The sequence below is a fragment of the Chiloscyllium plagiosum genome, chromosome 5, assembly GCF_004010195.1.
Source record: "Chiloscyllium plagiosum isolate BGI_BamShark_2017 chromosome 5, ASM401019v2, whole genome shotgun sequence".
Classification (NCBI taxonomy): Eukaryota; Metazoa; Chordata; class Chondrichthyes; order Orectolobiformes; family Hemiscylliidae; genus Chiloscyllium; species Chiloscyllium plagiosum.
The window spans coordinates 115,784,083-115,804,208 of NC_057714.1; the positions used below are offsets into that span (position 1 = coordinate 115,784,083).

Sequence of the window (20,126 nt, forward strand, 5' to 3'; positions counted from 1 at the left end):
AGAAGTTAGAAATGCAGGTCCCTTGAAGATTCAAACAAATCCAGAGATGACCGATCGGTTGATGCTCATTTGGACTTTGTATTTAACAGCTGATTTCTTGACTGGGCGATTGGTTAAATTTGGTTAAGAAAAAAGTTGAATTCTTTACATTGCCTCTGGTGGGCAGTGCTTGTTATTTGCTCACTGGTGGTTGGTTAATTTGGTGACTCATTTCTGTATATTAAAAAAATAAAAATACAGCAGGAGTTATTGGGCTGGCACCATGTCCTAATGGCATATGACTTTGGTGTAGTAAGTGCCGTTAGCAGAAGATTGCAAGTTTGGATCCGGCTGTGATGACGTTTTGCAGGTAAATCTGATTCTACTGAATAAAATGAAGATCTATGTTCTTCCTCAGCAGTCTGTCACTTCTGGAAAGGGAGAGGTAGAAACTGATGCTTGTAATTTACAGTAAAACCTTTGCAAATCTCAGTCTTTTGCTGCCTATTTCAACATGCGAATACTGGAGAATGAAACAAACATAGAAAATGCTGGAGAAACTCAACAGGTCTGGCAACTTCTGTGGAGAAAGAAACAGAGTTAGCATTGAACTCAATATGATTTCTTCAAAGCCTTTTCCTTCAAAGAAACAAAATTGCTTCAGAATTCCAGCATCTGCAGTATTTTACTTCTATTTGGTGTACGAAACATATATAGAGGTTATAGAGTTATTAAAGTAGACAGAACAGAAGTCCCTTTGGCCCATCAACTCATTAAAAAAAACACCAAATTATTCTAATCCTATTTTCCAGCACTTGAGTGGAAATACAAATGTACCCTGTTACTTTTACACATTTTTGAAATTTGCCTACATATGTGCTCTTTAGTTTTTCTCAGACTGTCTGGGGATTAATTACACTCCTAGTAATGAGATTTTTACTTTGGCTTTTAAGTTCTACCCATAAGGCTTGATTTGAGAAGCTTTCTAGGATGTTGTCTGTGACCAGGATTGAGAGTTCAGAAGGCTGTGTTGCCTGCCTTGTGCCCAGGTTCAAGGTATCTCAAACAAAAACAGAAACTGCTAGACAATCCTCAGCAGCTCTGACAGCATCTGTGGAAAGAAATCAGAGTTAATGTTTCAGGTTCAACGGCCCTTCTTCAGAACAAAGGTCAGTTCTGAAAAAGGGCCATCTGAGCCCAAAACATTCACTCTGATTTCTTTCTACAGATGCTGCCAGATCTGCTGAGATTTTCTAGAAATTCCTGTTTTGTTTGATTTCTAACATCTGCAGTTCTTTTGTTTTTTTTTTGCTCAAGTTATCTCATCTAGGCTGCAGAGGAACTTGGAGTAGGAGGGGAAAGATTCAGTTCTCATGATTCACATAGGAAGAAAGGAGGGAAGAGGTTCTGCTGATGGAATGTGAACAGTTAGACACTAAATTAAAAAGAACCAAAAAGGTAATAATCTCCAGATTACTATCTGAGCCATTAGCAAATTGGCACAGGGTCAAAATGATTAAAGAGATAAATGAATGGCTCACAGATTGGTATGGGAGAAACTGGTTCAAATTCATGGGCCCATTGGCACCAGTACAGGGGAAGGAGGGAGCTGTTCCAATGGGTTGGACTCCACCTGAATCATGCTGGCTAATCACATAACTGTATGGATAGGACTTTATCCTAAATAGAGGGAGGTGGGTTCACATGCATGGAAAACTATGAAAAAAGGTAAAGTGGGAGGAGCTCAGCAGAGTTTTTTGAAGTTTTCAGAACAAAGAACAAAACAGCATGGAAAATCTCAAGAATCTAACTTCAAGCTCAGGAGACAACTCAGAAGTATGGGCAGTCAATGCAGGACTGGGGGTGCTGTACTTAAATGCATGCAGTATATGAAACATTGTAAATGAACTTGTACAACAGATTGAGCTGTGGAGCAGACATGATGGGCTAAATGGCCTAATTCTGTACCTATATCTTATGTCATCCCTCTTTTCTGCTGCAATTGATTCCCCAATTAATACTGCAACATTCCCTCCTCATTCACTTCTTTGCCCATCTCACCTCATGGCCCTGTATCCTGAAACTTTAGAGCTGCCAATTCTGGACTGCCTTGCCATATCTCAGTGACAGCAATAACATCATGCTCCCTTGTTTTAATTTGTGCCCATAACTCATCTGCGTTGTTTGTCATACTCCTTATATTGAAATAAATACCATCCAACCTTGCCAAACTCCCTTATGCACTGACTAGTCAATAATTTCTATATACTTTTCCAATTCTGTTGCTGTCTCTAACTTGGCCATTCATCTATCCCTGCTGAACAATCTCTCTGGATTCAAACCCCTGCCACATTAGTTTAAATCTGGCTCAATTGTACTCACAAATCTCCTTGCATAAATGCTGGCCCCATTCCTGCTCAGGTGCAACCAAACAGCTTTGTATAGGTCGTATTGCCCCTAAAAACAGTCTAAATGCCCCAATAATCTAAAGCTGCCCCTTCTGCATCCACTTTCCAGCCATACATTCAGCTGGACTAACTTCCCACTTCTAGACTCACTAGCATGTGGCACCCAAGGTAATCCAGAGATGATGGAAGACAGGGAGAACTCGCCATTTGGATACACAACTGCCTCAACTGGTGGTGGAGGGTTGTTTTTCAGACTGGAAGCCTGTAACCAGGATCGGTGCTGGGTCCTCTACTTTTCATCATTTATATAAATGATTTGAATGTGAGCATAAGAGGTATAGTTAGTAAGTTTGCTGATGACACCAAGATTGGAGGTGTAGTGGACAGCGAAGAAGGTTACCTCAGATTACAACGGGACCTTGATCAGATGGGCCAATGAGCTGAGAAGTGGCAGTTGGAGTTTAATTCAGATAAATGAGAAGTGTTGCATTTTGGGAAAGCAAATTTTTTTTAATTACTTACAGTGTAGATAGCAGGACTTATACACTTAAATGGTAAGGTCCTAGGGAGTGTTGCTGAACAAAGAGACCTTGGAGTGCAGGTTCATAGCTCCTTGAAAGTGAGTCGCAGGTAGATAGGATAGTGAAGGCGGCATTTGGTATTCTTTTCTTTATTGGTCAGAGAATTGAGTACAGGAGTTGGGAGGTCATGTTGCGGCCATACAGGGCATTGGTTAGGCCACTGTTGGAATACTGCGTGTAATTCTGGTCTCCTTCCTATCGGAAAGATGTTGTGAAACTTGAAAGGGCTCAGAAAAGATTTATAAGAATGTTGCCAGGGTTGGAGGATTTGAAAGGGAGAGGCTGAACAGGCTGGGGTTGTTTTCCCCGGAGCATCGGAGGCTGAGGGGTGACCTTATAGATGTTTACAAAATTATGAGGGGTATGGATAGGATAAATAGACAAATTCTTTTCCCTGGGGTCGGGGAGTCCAGAACTAGAGGGCATAGGTTAGGGTGAGAGGGGAAAATATATAAAAGAGACCTAATGGGCAACATTTTCACGCAGAGGGTGGTACGTGTATGAAATGAGCTACTCAAGGAAGTGGTGGAGGCTGGTACAATTGCAACATTTAAAAGGCATTTGGATGGGTATATGAATAGGAAGGGTTTGGAGGGATATGGGCCGGGTGCTGGCAGATGGGACTAGATTGGGTTGGGATATCTAGTCGGCAGGGACAGATTGGATCGAAGGGTCTGTTTCTATGCCATACATCTCTATGACTACTTTGTGGGTCCTGCTCTTTCATCTACTTCCTAGTTCCCTAAATTCTGCTTGCACAACCTCCTACAATTGAATCCCCTACTGCTACACCACTATAGCCTTGCAGTTCCTTCTTCTCCCCCTCTTGTGCAGCAGACCCACCCATGGTGCCATGCATTTGGCTATCACTGCTCTCCCTTGCGTAGTCATCTCCTCCAATATTACTTAAAACAGTATATCTGTTAGAAAGTGGGATAGCTACAGGCAACTTCTGCACTCGCTGCCGTCCTCTACTCTGCCTTTCTGCCCATTCAGTTTCTATCTGCGGAGTAACCATCTCACTGAATGTGCTTTGCCCAAATCCAGCATTGCAGATTCTTTAGCGAATTCACCCACAACTCCAAATCCGAAATACAGTTTGCCAGTCGCTGCAGTTGGGCATACTTCATGCACATGTGGTCACCAGAGACAACCGAAATTTCCATAATTTGACACATAGCAAAGGAAGAAAATATCACAGGTGCAAGCTCTACTGAATAACTTCCTTTCAGTCCCTTAATTACTTACTTTTTAAAATAAAATTATGCGTGTATAAGAATACTATTAACTTACTTCTCTTACACAACTGTACTTGCCTTACTCTTTTTTACTTTATTTCTTATATCACGCATTCCTGTGTTCTTCAGTCAATCCCTTCTTCCAAATACACACACTTTTAAAACTGCAAACCAATCAACACACTTGCCTCTGTTTTATTTGCTTTCCCAAACAGCAGTCCCTGAAGGTACAGCTATTAAACTAGGACATCCCTCTCTCTGCTGGGCCCTAATCCTAGACCACAACTTAATGTGTTGCTGACCCCCTCTCTCTCTCTGCTCAGTTGAAGCTGAAGTGTTGGGGTCCCAATCCTGGCTTAAAAATGTGTTGCTGGAAAAGCGCAACAGGTCAGACAGCATCAAAAGAGAAGGAGAATCGACGTTTCGGGCATAAACCCAATCCTGGCCCATTGTTTATCCTTTGCTGACTTTCTTCTCTCTGTTCAAGGAGGTTTGCAAAAGTATTTGCCAGGAATGGAGCACTTTAGCTAAAAAGGAACTGTATGGGCTGACAATGTATTCTCTGGACAGAGAAGGCTGATGGGAAATTTAATTGAGGTGTACAGAATCATAAGGGGCCTAGATATGGTAGACAGGAAGAACGTTTTTCTCCCTTAGTGGAGAATTTAAAAACTAATGGGTACAGATTTAAATAAATTGATCGACAATATTAGAGAAGAGACCTAGTAGGGGGTAGGTTCTGAAACTCACTGCCAGAAAAGGCTATTGAAGGAGACACCCTCACAACATAAAAGAAGAACTCTTGCTATAGATTGGAAGAGCTGTAATCTACAAAGCTATAGAGCAAGAAGTGGAAAGTGGAATTAAACTGGATAGCTTTTTCCTCTGTTAGCACAGATCAGATGGGTCAAATGGCTTTGCATTGCATTGTGAACTTCTCTACATAATGGTAGTGGCACTGAATACCTTGTTACATGGAGTGTCAAGTGTTGTTCTCTTTTGCTTAGATAAGATTGGGAGGAACTTATTAAAAGTACTGAAATGAAACATTATTTCTGTTCCTCTCTACAGAGATGCTGCCAGACCTACCAGGTAAATGCAGCAGTTGTGTTTATATTTCATATTTCCAGTATCCACAGAATGTTGCCTTAGCTATGGATAAACTGAGAAACAAAGGTAGCATAGTCAATAACCCGAGGAAATAGATTTGCAATAAGTTGTAAAGATCTAGAAGGAATATGAAGAAAACATTTTTGGTGTGTGTGGCTGCCTACTTCGAAGACACCAATCTGGCATGAAATTTTAATTTCCAAGTGGTCAAAAATAGTCTGAATAAGTTAAAACCAGGCTGAAAAGACGGTGCACTCATGGTTATGTAATCAGGAGGTGGCGTTCTACACTGCTTTCCTGAGCACGTGCTGAATATTGACACAGCTTCTATTCAGCTCCTGTAAAATAAAAAGAGCAACTTGGAAAGGTAGTATGTTTTGTTATGAAAATGAATACTCACTGCATTTTCAGGGTGGAAGATGTAGGATGCCGGCGAGTTATCCACTATAATGACCTTGCTCAAGTCCCTCCCTAGTCGACTGAGATCTTTCACATAGTTTCCTCGGTGGAAAACGCATGATTCTCTGAAGAGCCTGGCCCTGAACACGCCCCAACGATCCAGCAAGTCTGCTACTGGATCTGCATACTTTGAAAAGAAAGGATAAACCAAGCAAGTTAGATCTCAACATCTGACACAGCAGCTTCAAAACAAATAAAATTTCTAATTGGACAGGGAGTTAACCCATTCAGCTGTAAATATCTACACATAGTCAAAATAATCAAAAATAATCTGTTCGATATTTGGTTTTAATGCTATGACTGATTCCATTGTTAAATGGGTTCATTTGCAAGGTGACAACAAATAGAATCTGAATGTTGAACTTTCATGTGGTGAAATTACATTTTCTCATCAAATTCACAAAATGCAGGGCTACAAACACAATAAAATTGATCCAATTTTCTAAACACAGCTATTAGTTCATACCTTTAAAAGGGGATCTGGGTTGAGAGAAAATTTCAAGTTTATATTGAAATATTAATAGAACAGCTGTCATCCACATTCTCCTCTGACCAAAGAAAGGGGCTGACAGTCATGAACAGGTCTTCACTATTCCATACACATAACAATCATTGAATAATTGAACTGCAGATGATTTTATATTGATAAGAATCTCTTCTATTAATATACTCAATATCAAATCAACAATCACAGTTTCGCAATTGACTGAAGGGCAGATTTCTGAGACTCCAAACTCAGAGTCAAGCTGAGTCAACAGTGTCTCCTAGTGGTATAAATAAATAAAGCATCAAGACAACTAAATACATTAATGTCTGTATGCTCAAATCATGTCTCCTCTGTATTTTCAGGATGGTTACACCTCATGAACAGTAGAGACTGCTTCTCCACATGTCCAATATCCTCAGGTTTAGGCTTGCTCGTTGAGTTGGAAGGCTTGTTTTCAGACATTTCGTCACCATGTTAGGTAACATCAGTGAACCTTCAGTGAAGCAGTATTCTATCCTGCTTTCTATTTACTAGTCTTGCTCTGTTAGGGGGGGGTGATATCATTCCCAGTTCTTTTTCTCAGAGGTTGGTAAATGGGGTCCAAATCAATATGTTTATTGATGGAGTTCCGGTGTGAATGCCAGGCCTCGGATGTATTGTTCCAGTCAAAGTGGTGTCTGTCTTTGTCTGTATGTAAGGATACGAGCGATAGTATGTCATGTCTTTTGGTGGCTAGTTGGTGTTTGTGTATCCTGGTGGATAGTTTTCTGCCTGCCTGTTTGATGTATTGTTGCAGTTCTTACAGGTATTTTATAAGTGACTTTTGTTTTGCTGGTTGCTGGTACAGGGTCCTTTAGGTTCATCAAAAGCTGTTTCAGTGTGTTGGTAGGTTTGTGGGCTACCATGATGCCAAAGGGCTGGAGTAGTCTGGTCATCATCTCCGAGATGTCTTTGATGCATGGTAGCATGGCTAGAGTTTCTGGGCATGTTGTGTCTACTTATTTGGATTTGTTGTTTAATAAATTGGCAGACTGTGTTTATTGGTACCCTTTGTTCTTAAATAAGCCGTATACGTATTTTTCCTGGGTGCTGCAGTGTGTTGTGGTCAGTTTAAATAATGTACTGATTCAATTCTGTTTGTGCGTGTTGGGATGATTGTTCCTGTAGTTGAGTCTGTGTGTGTGTTACAGATGCTGGTCTGCAGTTCTCCATTAACTGTTCATTCCACAGTGACATCTAAGAAGGGGAGTCTGTTGTTGTTCTCTTCCTGTCTGGTGAAATGTATGACAGTAAGGATACTGTTGATGATATTGTAGGTTTCATCTAATTTGTTCGGTTTCTTGATGACAAAGGTGTCATCCATGTAGCGGACCCAAGTTTGGGTTGGAGCGTGGGTACGGCTGTTCGTTCGAGTTTCTGCATCACTGCTTCTGCTAAGAATCCGGATATTGGTGAACTTGTGTGTTCCATTGATTAGTTTGTAGGTCTTATCGTAGAAGGTGAAATGGATAGTGAAGCACAGGTCTACTAGTTTGAGGATGTTGGCCTTGCTGTTGAAATTGGTGCTGTCTGGTGTTTGTGTCCTTGGTTCGTCTAGGACCCCATTTATCAACCTCTGAGAAAAAGAACCAGAAATGATATCACCCACCTTAATAGTCCAAGACACAAATAGAAAAAAGAGAGAACACTAGTGCTTCACCGGAGGCTCACTGGTGATCTTACCTAGCATGGTGATGAAACATCTTAAAACAAACCTTCCAGCTCAGCGAGCAAACTTACAACCTGAACCTCAACTTGATCTACAAATCTTCTCAAAAATTGCAAACACATCCAATATCCTGCTCAGTTTTTCCTCACTTTCTGAAATAAATGGGACCAGTGAGAAGAAAACATTTCAGCATAACTGGAATCTAAGCTCAATTTAGTACCATGTTATAGCTGGCTTATTTCCTACTGATGCCCACTACTCCACAGCCCCCTTAAATGTGTCTAAGACTCTTCCCAATGCTAGTTAACAGATGGGTTGAAAATAAGGTGAGCTGCGTAATGTCAATAAAAATGTAACAAAGTTGGGGAGGGCAGGGAATATGAAGTACATCAGAAATAGGAGTAGACTATACAGACCCTTGATCCTACTTCACCATTAAATATAACTTTGGCTGATCTTCTATGTTAACTCAATTTCCTCACCTGCTCCATATATCCATTCATCCCCCGAGATATCAAAATTTTTCGATCTCTGCCGTGAATATATTCAATGATGGAACATCCACCATCTTCTGGCATGCACAACTAAATGAATAAAGTTCTAGTCACAGCCTGAAATGATCAATCGCTTATTCTGAGGTGAGAGCTATGTTCCAGATTTCCCAACCACTATTTACCACAGGAAGCCGCTTGTGGTCAGGTGGCCAACAACAGAAATGGTGGCAAGACTGGATAAGAGCTACAATTAAGCATGTTGGATATTTTGGTCAAATTTTTTAAACTCTGACCCCAGTTAAAACTGCAGCCAGGACATGTTGTGACTTGCAGTTTCCCATGTTGACCAAATAAGTGTTATGGGGTCTCTATATGGCTTTTGGAATGTGGCCGTTCAGGACTTCGTGCAAACATTTGGGAATTGTTTACCAGTAAATTCCATTGGCTGGGACTGAACAATGTGATCAGGCTTTGATCACTTCATTGGCTAAGTGCCAGACATCTTTCTGGAAATGGAGCACATTTTCAGATAAATTAACAGAACAAAGGAATTTTCTCAGCTGACGTCTTAACAGAGCACATTTGAAACATGTATGCTGTGAAATCATTTTCAGAGAAAGACAAAGAACCATGAGGCTTGATCTACACAGAGTACAAAATTGGCCACTTCAAACTTTTTAATCCACATTTAGCCTCAAGATAAAGTTACGTGAGTTCAAGTTGAAGTAAAAAGTAAATGTTACAATGAATGCACATTTTATATTAAATACTAGCACTGAAGAGATTAATTAAGAAAGGGTTTAAAACATAGAATAGTACAGCACAGTACAGGCCCTTCAGCCCTCAATGTTGTGCCGGCCTATTATCCTACCCAAAGATGTGACTAACTCACATACCCTTCATTGCCCTATCTTCCATGTGCCTGTTCAAGAGTCACTTAAGTATCCCTAATGTATCTGACTCTACCACCACTGCTGGCAGTGCATTCCACACACCCACCACTCTCTGTATAAAGAACCAACCCCTGACATCTCCCCTAAACCTTCCTCCAATCACTTTAAAATGATGCCCTTTGTGATAACTACTTCTGCCCTGGGAAACGGTCTTTGGCCATGCACTCTAACTATTCCTCTCATCATCTAAGATGTCACCTCTCAGTCCGTGAACCGATCTCTGCGAACACCACTCGTCACCGAGCTCCAGGCTGAATACTTTCCATCTACCACCACCCTCTGTTTTCTATGGGCCAATCAATTCTGTATCCAGACAGCCAGATTTCCCTGTATTCCATGCCTCCTTACTTTCTGAATGAGCCTACCATGGGGAACCTTTTCAAATGCCCTGCTAAAATCCATGTTCACCACATCCACTACTCTATTTTCAAGATTGTGTTTTGTCACATCCTCAAAGAATTCAAGGCTTGTGAGGCATGAACTGCTCTTCACAAAGCCATGCTGACTATCTCTAATCAAAGTACAGTTTTCCAGTAAACATAAAGCCTGCCTCTCAGAATCCTCTCAATATTTTATCCACCACTGACATAAGACTGATTTGTCTGTAATTCCCAGGATTATCCCTATTCCCTTTCTTGGAAAAAGGAATAACATGTGCCACACTCAAATCATCTGGCACTACTCCAGTGGACAATGAGGTCGCAAAGATTGTCGCCAAAGGCACAACAATCTCTTCCCTCACTTCCTGTAGTAACCATGAGTATATCCCGTCTGGGCCAGGGCATTTATCCATCCTTATGATTGTCAAAATTTTCAGCACATCCTCCTCCTTAACATCAACCTGTTTGAGCATATCAATCTGTTTCACGCTGTCTTCTGAAACATCAATGTTCCTCTCAGTAGTGAATACTGAAGCTAAGTATTCATCAGGACCTCCTCCGAGACTCCAGGCACAAGTTCCCTCCACTATCCCTGATCAGCCCTATTATCACTCCGGCCATCCTCTTGTTTCTCATGCAAGTGTAGAATGCCTTAGGGTTTCCTTAATCCTAGTTGCTAAAGCTTTTTCATGCCCCCTTCTAGCACTCCTAAGTCCATTCTTCAGTTCCTTCCTGGCTACCTTGTAACCCTCTAGTGCCCTGTCGGATCTTTGCTTCCTCAACCTTAAGACAGCTTCCTTCTTCCTCTTGCCTAGCTGTTTCACATTCCTTGTCACCCAAGGTTCTTTCACTCTACCATCCCTTCCTTGCCTCAGCAGGAACAAACCTGTCCAGCACTATCAGCAAGTGCTTCCTAAACAACCTCCACATTTCTATTGTGCATCTTCCTGAGAACATCTGTTCCCAATTTAGGTGCCCCAGTTCCTGCCTAATAGGATTATAATTCCTCCTCCCCCAATTAAATACTTTCTCATACCATCTGCTTCTATCCCTCTCCATGACTTTAGCAAAGGTCAGGGAGTTGTGATCACAATCACCAAAATATTCTCCCATTGAGAGATCTGACACCTGGCATGGTTTGTTGCCAAGCACCAAATCCAATATGGTCTCCTCTCTCATTGCCCTATCTACACATTGAGTCAGGAATCCTTCCTGCACACACCTGACAAAAACTGCTCCATCCAAACTATTTGGACTAAAGAGGTTCCAATCAATATTCTGCGCCTCCCAGTCTGCTCCTCAGTGTTTCTGTTGCTACTCGGGAGCCTGTAAAAAACTCCTGATAAAGTGACTGCACCTTTCCTGTTTCTGATTTCCACTCATACTGACTCTGTAGACAAACCCTCCTCGATGACCTCCCTTTCTGCAGCTATGATACTATCCCTGATTAGCAATGCCGCTCCCCCACCTCTTTTACCTCCCTGCCTATTCCTTTTTCAAACATTTAAACCATGGAACATTTAACAACCGTTCCTGCCCCTGTGATATCCAAGTCTGTAATGGCCACAACCTCATAGTTCCAAGTACTGATCCATCCTTATTCCTGATACTTCTTGCATTAAAATATACACAATTCAACCCATCACACTAACTGCACCTTTGCCCTGTCAAGTGCGGATCCATCCTCACAGACTCTCTGCATGCTGTGTCTGGCTGTTCATTACCTACTCCATCCTCTCATCCATAGCTCCAGTTCCCAACCCCAACTAATCTCATTTAAACCCTCCCGAAGAGCTCTATCAAACCTCCTGGCCTCGATATTGGTACCCCTCCAGTTCAGGTGTAACTTGTCCTTCTTGTACAGGTCCCACCTTCTCCAGAATGTATCCTAATGAACCATATATCTGAAGCCCTCCCTCCTATACCAGCCCTGCAGCCACGTGTTAATCTGCACTCGCTGTCTGTTCTGGCTCACTTGTACCTGGCACCAGTAGCGATCCTGAGATTACTACTCTGCTCGTCCTGCCTTCTAGCTTCCAACCTAACTCCCTATATTCTCTTTTCAGATCCTCATCCTTTTACCTACCTATGTCAATGGTATCGATGTGCACTATGACTTCAGGCTGCTCTCCCTCCCCCTTTAGAATCCTGTAGACTCAGAGACATCCCTTACCCTGCTACTGGAAGGCAACATCTGTGAGTCTCGCTCGCAACCAAAGAATCTCCTGTCTGTTTCTCTCACAATTGAATCTCCTATCACTATTGCTCTCCTATTCTCCCCACTTCCCTTCTGAGCCACAGAGCCAGGTTCAGTGGCAGAAACCTGACCACTTGTTTAATTAAATTCTGAGTTGGCTTTTCGTCTTTTGTCTGTCACACAAGGGATGAATACCGTGGTAAAAGTTTTCAACACTTTTTCAGGCAACAGAATCTTGCATGTTTTAATGAGATCATCTTTCATTCTTCTGAACTCCAGAGTCCAGGCCAAATTTACTCAGCCTATCAGTGAACACCACTCATTCCAGGAACCAATTTAGTGAATCTGCATGGCAAATATGAGCCAGCCTATAGCACAAGATTGAAGCTTTACTTTGTGAAGGATAAGCAGGCAACCTCTTACATATTGGGAAACGAAAAATGATGACAATGACAGTAGTGCATTTTGCACACAGGATGTTATGGAAAAGAGTCTGGACATTCTGAGCAAATGGTTCCTGCTGCAGACTGTTCCCATCTCAATGCTGTCCATTGATAAGTCTACTCCTTATCAAATTTCCCTCGATTTACAACTATGATGTTCACCTCAATTACTCTTTTTGGCAGTGAGTTTCACATTTTACTCATACTCTGGGCAAAAGAAAACTTCCAAATTTTTCATTGGTTTTATTAGTGGCTCGTATTTATGCTCCGGTTTTGGACCATAGAACATAAGCTAGTGACAATTTTCTGCCATATCCACAAGCTCCAATATGCTGGGATGCAGTGGACAACCTTCACATGGCTCCACTGGTAAAATATTAGGACATTCTACTCTTGCACATCTAACATAATGTGTCAAAGGCAGCTCTGAATAAGTGCACATATTTAAAGCACAAGCAGGAGATGGGAAGCACAAATATTTCTCTCATTGCATGGGATTTGTAACTGCACACTACATTGTACTCCAGTAATTCTAGAAAATGTAACCACTGGATGGGGCTGGGAAAACTAATTATATGGGCATAATCAGATACTTGCTAAAAACAAAAACATCCACTACTTCTACAGCAGTCATGGCAACACATGCAAGATTCTTGAACAAGTCACATGGACCAAGTCAAGAACCCTGGTAAGCTGTATTGACATGCACAGGAGAAGGAACTTACCCATGCTATGGCCATCAGACAAGAGAGTGAGAAAAAAACAACACACGCACGAGGAGAACAGAAACAAATAAATGTTAAAACCGCAAAATATCTTCACAAATTCTTTTACAAAATGCATACATATGCTAACCAAGCTTTTGGTTTCTCTGATACTGGGTTATACAAATGCAAACAGATGCTCACAATATTTCTATATTGCTGTTTACTTACCTTGGCTAGACTGGCTGTAAAGAGAACACATTCAAAGAGTTGCCCCATTTTTTGCAAAAAGAGATCGACATGTGGTCTTTTCAATACATAAACCTGTGAATGCAAACAGTCAGCTCAATTATTCTACCTACTGCAAAAAACTGCAATAAATAAATTAGACATTCTTGCTAAACGTTCTTGCCTGCTTGCTTAAATGTTTCCTGAAATGGTGAAATACTGAAAAGCACAATGAAGCAGAGAAAGTGTGTATGGAATCAAAGAATCATACAGTACTGAAGAGGACCTTCAGCCATTGAGGCTACACTGACAAGAAAAACTACTCTAAATCTACACTAGTCTAACTTTCCAGCATTTGCCCCATAGCCTTAAATGATATAACACTTCAAGTGCTCACCTAAATACTTTTAAAGAGTGTGAAGTTCTCTCTCTACTATCCTCCATGACAGTGCATTCCAAATGCCCGCCAGCCTCTGGGTGAAAAACATTTTCCTCATATCCCTTTGAAAGCACTTGCCTTAATATTAATGTCCACTGGTTGAGATATCAGGATAATAACCCCAGTGAAGATGAAGCTGAGTAAAGTTCAGAGGAGCAGTAAGAAAGAAGCAAGGAAATGGCATGAGGTAGATTGACAATTGGCTGGAAGCTCTCTTATTAGCCTCTCTATAGTAAAAAGGTGGTAAAGAGTTTATTAAGGACCAAGAAAGGGATTTATACATTTTGGCAGAAGGCATAACTGAGATACTCAATTAATTTTGCATGGTTTGAGGTTGGAGTAGGTAGCGAACAGCCAGATACAGCGTGCAGAGTGTTTGTGAGGAGAGATAGGCACTTGACAGGGTAAAGGTGCGGTCAATGTGATGGGTTGAATTGTGTATATTTTAATGCAAGTAGTATCAGGATATCAGGAATAAGGATGGATGAACTTAGAGCATGGATCAGTACTTGGAACTATGAGGTTGTGGCCATTACAGACTTGGAAATCACAGGGGCAGGAATGGTTGTTGAATGTTCCATGGTTTAAATGTTTGAAAAGGAATAGGCAGAGAGGTAAAATGGGTGGGGGAGTGACATCGATTAGATTAGATGACTTACAGTCTGGAAACAGGCCCTTCGGCCCAACAAGTCCACACCGACCCTCTGAACAGCAACCGACCCTGATCCATTCCCCTACATTTACCCCTACACCTAACACTACGGGCAATTTAGCACGTCCAATTCACCTAACCTGCACATCTTTGGACTGTGGAAGGAAACCGGAGCACCCGGAGGAAACCCATGCAGACACAGGGAGAATGAGCAAACTCCACACAGACAGTTGCCTGAGGTGGGAATTGAACCTGGATCTCTAGCACTGTGAGGCAGCAGTGCTAACCACTGTGCCACCGTTCCGACTAATCAGGGATAGTATCACAGCTGCAGGAAAAGGAGGTCATCGAGGAGTCAGAATGGGTGGAAGTCAGAAACAGGAAAGGAGCAGTCACTTTATCAGGAGTTTTCTACAGGCCCCCGAATACCAACAGAAACAAGGAGCAGCAGATTGGGAATTGCAGAAGTAACAGGGTTGTTATCATGGGTGACTTTAACTTCCCGAATATTGACTGGAACGTCCTTAGTCCAAATAGTTTGGATGGAGCAGTTTTTGTCAGGTGTGGCCAGGAAGGGTTCCTGACTCAATATGTAGATAGGCTGACTAGAGGGAAGGCCATATTGGATTTGTTGCTTTACAACCAACCAGGCCAGGTTACAGATCTCTCAATGGGAGAGCATTTTGGGGATCGTGATCACAACTCCCTGACCTTTACTATAGTCACAGGGAGAGATAAGAGATGGCATGGTAAAGTATTTAATTGGGGGAGGGGGAATTACAATGCTATTAGGCAGGAAGTAGGGCCCCTAAATTGGGAACAGATGTTCTCAGGGAAATGCACAACAGAAATGTGGAGTTTGTTTAAGAAGCACCTGCTGATAGTGGATAAGTTTGTTTCACTGAGACAAGGCAGAGAAAATAGGGTGAATAACCTTGGGTGACAAGGGATGTTGAAAATCTAGTCAAGAGAAAGAAGTAAGCTGACTTAAGTTTGAGGCGGCAAGGATCAGACAGGGCTCTAGAGGATTACAAAGTAGCCAGGAAAGAACTGAAGAATGGACTTAGGAGAGCAAGAAGGAGGCTTGAAAAAGTAACGGGTAGAATGAAGGAAAACCCTAAGGCATTCTACACTTGCGTGAGGAACAGGAAGATGGCCAAAGAGTGGGCAGAGTTGATCAGGGATAGTGGAGGGAACTTGTGCCTGGAATTGGATGAGGTAGGGAGATCCTTAATGAATACTTTGCTTCAGTATTCACTACTGACAGGGATTTTGTGGTTTGTGAGGACAGCGTGAAACAGGCTGATATTCTCGAACACACTTCAAATATTGTGTGCAGTTCTGGTTGCCTCAATATAGGAAAGGATGTGGAAGCTTTAGAAAGGGTGCAGAGGAGATTTACCAGGATGCTGTCTGGACTGGAGGGCATGTCTTATGAAGAAAGGTTGAAGGAAGTAAGGTTTTTCTCATTGGAGTGAAGAAGGGCGAGAGGCATCTGGATAAAGTTGTACAAATTGATAAGAGGCATATATAGAGTGAATAGTCGGAGACTTCTTCCATGGGCAGAACTGTCTATCATGAGGGGCATAATTTTAAGGTAATTGGAGGAAGGTTCAGGGGAGATGTCAGAGGTTGGTTCTTTATACAGAGAGTGGTAGGTGCAAGGAATGCACTGCCAGCAGTGGTAGTAGAGTCAGATACATTAGGGGCATTTAAACAACTCTTGGATAAGCACATAGATGATAGTAAAATGAAGGGTACATAGGTTAGTCTGACCTTAAAGTAGGATGTAAGGTCGGCACAACATTGAGGGCCGAAGGGCCTGCACTGTGTTGTATTGTTCTATGTTCTACTAGTTTTGCAAGGAAGATGCTGCTACTAAAGCTACCATGAAAGCATCAGGGTAAAAGATCATTAAATGATTATTAAATGTTTATAAACTTTTATTTCGTTACAATTAAAATTTACTTCTCTACAATTAAATACACAGGCCCAATTAGTGAGAGCAGAACAGAAGAATCAAAATAATTAACATACTGTATGGTTAAAAATGGATAAACAGGAAATATTAGCAACATTGGATGTTGATAAATCATCAAGACTGGATTAGATGCATTTGAGCATGAGGCATTACATGAAATTTTAGAGGAACTGGCCATAATCTTAGAATCCTTCTTCAATATGGATGGATAGGGGTGTGAAATGATTGGAGTTTTGCAATGTTACCCCATTGTTCAAGAATGCATTCAAGGGTGGACCCAGCACTACAGGCCAGTCAGCTTAATGTCAATGATGTGAAAGCTTTTAGATATGATAATACAGCACAGAGTGAAGTCATTGGGCCAAATAAAGATTAAGGAAGGTTAGGACAGATTTGTCAAAGATAAACTTATTGATGAAGTGATGTGGTGTATATGGTCTTACAATCTTTAGATAAAGATAACATGCTTGTCAGCAAATTTGAAGCCAGTAGAATAAGAAGAGCATGAATGAGTGAAAGGAAAAGTTGATATTTTTAGTTTAGACTGGAGGAAGATATATGCAGATAACAAAGTTCTCCAAGGGTTGGTTCTAATGAGAATGTGTACAGGGTATAAGCAGGCTGGGAAAGAGTTAAGTTCTGAGTTTTGTGAAACAACAAGTTCAGCTGAACATGACCCAGATCAGATAAGATAAAAGGGCTTTTGCCTGAAATGTCGATTTTCCTGCTTCTTGGATGCTGCCTGACCTGCTGTGCTTTTCCAGCACTACTCTAATCTTGACTCTGCAGTACCCACTTTCGTCCTCAGATCAGATAAGAACTTACAGTTAATGATAGGGTGCTGGAAGCAAGGGTAATGGGTTAACAAGGTGGAAAAGCAGTCATCACGTAGAACCATTTAATAATATTGGAAGCATTCAGTATGCAAAGTCAGCTAACAAGGGGAAAAGTGTCGGAAAAGTGTCCATTGTATGAATCCAGTTAACAAGGTTAAGAACATTCATTGTATAACAATAAATGGGTTTAGTCTCTGCTATTGCTACTCGTTGATTGTAATGGTCACCCAGTTAATATGTATGTTGCCTTATCTGGATGCTCCTCCCTGTAAAATGACTATATAGTTCATTGAGAAACTGTTGTCCGAGAGAAGACCGTGAACTAATGTCCCTGTGCACATGGGTGATCTTTCTCTCTCTCTCTCCATGGTCTGGAATAATGGAAGGCAAAACTACTGTGTCTGAGTGTTTTGCTTCGACTGAAGGGGGAACGGGATGACACTACATCCACTACTCTTCTTGATATTTATTAATAACCTAAGCTTGGGTGTACAGTCACAATTCCAAAATTCATAATTAACACAAATTTGGAAGTATTCACGCGCGGGGTAGTAACAGACTTCAGGGGTACACTGACAGCCTAATGGAATGGACAGATATATGACTGACGAAATTAAATATACAGAAGTGTGACGTGATACACTTTGGTAGGAAGAAGGGAGAGAAGAAATATAAGCTAAAGATTACAGTTCCACAGCAGAGGAACATTGTTTGTACACAGATCCTGACAGCTGACAGCTTGTTGAGAAAGCAGTTAATTGTCAAATACGATTTCAGGCATAAAGTGTAAAGCAAAGAAATTATAATAGATATTTTTAAGATAAAATTGTTACATCGAATCTCCAAATGTTAGGAGGGATGGCTGCTATGATGTAGCAGTATTCTGCCTCTTCCTTTTGTTATTGGGTTTGAATGGCAAATAATGAGTCATTAGTACTCCTTTCACTGATCACATATTTTGAACTCAAAGAAATAGCTGTGACTAGGAAAAGGAGAAACAATCCAATAACCAAATTAACATGCTCTTGAGCAATAACACAGAAAATTATCTTGGATTTTTTTCTTTCTTGGAAATTAATTTGAAGTATTTGCTGCTTGAGAGATGACATGCCCAGCTAAATGCCAAGAAAATAAGAGGGAAAACGGAGGTTAAAGCTGACATGGAAACATTACCACTCCCCCAACAGCATGGTGCACATTATCAATAAACAGAGGGAGGGTAATCATGTTCCAAACTTTGGTGAGAAAGAATTTTGTTGTAACCTCAGGATGCTTTATAGCACTTTATAGTCATAGTGACTTTGAACTGTAGTCACTGCTGTAATGTAGGAAACTTATATACAAGATCCCACAAACAGCAATAAGATAATGACTTAATAACCTATTTTAGTGATGTTTGTAATTTAGGTACAGATAGCTCTATGCATAGCAGACATTTAGCAGTAATCTACGATACAGAATTTGGAAATTTCTAGTAAAGGTATTTTTCTCCCATTTGCAAATGCCTTGCAAGTACCTTGTAAGGAAAGAAAAAATAGCTTTTAAAATATCAATTTACTTCACACTATTAAGTTGTGCTTTATGCAGTCAATGATGTTCCTTTATCTTCAAATACAGCATTCTGTGTACTGTGACTGTATCCTAGTGCAAGTAATCAAGAATAGGCCAACCATAAGCTACACAGCCTATCCTGGATTACTTGAACCAGGTCCCAGTCTAGTCACATGTTCTTTGATGGAAGACAATGTCCAGCGCTGATTGCCCCAGAATTCCGAACATCACAGCCATCATACATTATTAAACACGCACAGACAGATCTGCAAAAATAGCTGGAGTACTGGAGCTAAGCTGATCCAGGATAATATCAGTAAGCAATCTTCAGACTAAAGGTAAATAAACTTGGAACTGTCTTCTTCAAAAAGCTGTTGAGGCTGGAGGTCAACTAAAAACTTTAAAACTGATGAAGTTTTGCTCAGCAAAAAATCAGTTATGGAATACCTGATGGAAGTGCATGTGAAAAACATCAGGTGAATAGGGCACTAAGCTCAGTTGCTATTACTGCATTCCTGGCTGACAAAGGATGGTGAACCCTAAGCCAGTGGCTACTGTCCATCAAAATTCCAATTAATAGCAACTTATTCTCAATGAGAAAGGAGGCTTTAAACAGTTAAAGCTCAAAGACAATGGTGACACTTTTGAATGAAGTGACAGGACAGAGCAACTTGGAGAGGAGTTTTAGAGGGCACTGGCATTGTGACTGAAAGACAGACCTCTGATGGCAACATAAGGAAAGCAAGCCACAAACAACGAACAGGTCTCAGGCAAGCAAGGTCACAGACTCAGACACCTGACATCATCCAAGTCAGACGGCTTTGCAGTTCAGGCTTTAAGATATTTTGTCCTTGTGTTACGAGTTTAACAATGAGCTGAAATCCATGATATTAGAGACTTGCTATATGTAAAGAACCCAAGTAACATCCTTCTTTAAGCATGCTCAATCCATGTTAGCTTCACCTGATGAAGGAGCAGTGCTCCAAAAGCTTTTGATTTCAAATAAACCTGTTGGACCACAACCTGGTGTGGTGTGACTTCTATTCGTGTTAGCTTAAACACTCAGATCTGCTCCTAAGAATTTCGTAATACCTAAGAATAAGGAAACCTTTCCTCCTGTCCACAAAAAAAAGTTATATGAATTGAACTCCATCTGCAATTGTTAGTCGATCAATTGCTTTATTAAAAGGACCTGGACAATGTGCGTCAATTCCCAATTGAAGTGGCTCCATGAAATCCTAGTCGAGTCCCCCTGAGCTGACAATTATTGTGAATTATGCAGAAACCGTGCATCAGGA

At 41.1% G+C, this 20,126-nt stretch overlaps 1 protein-coding gene across 4 annotated transcripts in view; it reads right to left on the reverse strand.

The window, feature by feature from the left end:
- Window positions 1-20,126, reverse strand: part of ctdspla (CTD (carboxy-terminal domain, RNA polymerase II, polypeptide A) small phosphatase-like a) — a 269,437-nt gene that overhangs the window by 31,343 nt on the left and 217,968 nt on the right. For all 4 annotated transcript variants that reach the window (XR_006311762.1, XR_006311761.1, XM_043690860.1 and 1 more), the window contains 2 exons: window positions 13,373-13,465; window positions 5,717-5,902 (listed from right to left, as the gene is read on the reverse strand). Coding sequence is in view for 2 of the 4 variants with exons in the window: in XM_043690860.1 (XP_043546795.1) it covers window positions 5,717-5,902; window positions 13,373-13,465 (279 nt within the window). In the remaining 2 variants the exon portion in view is untranslated. The remainder of the gene's footprint in view (window positions 1-5,716; window positions 5,903-13,372; window positions 13,466-20,126) is intronic.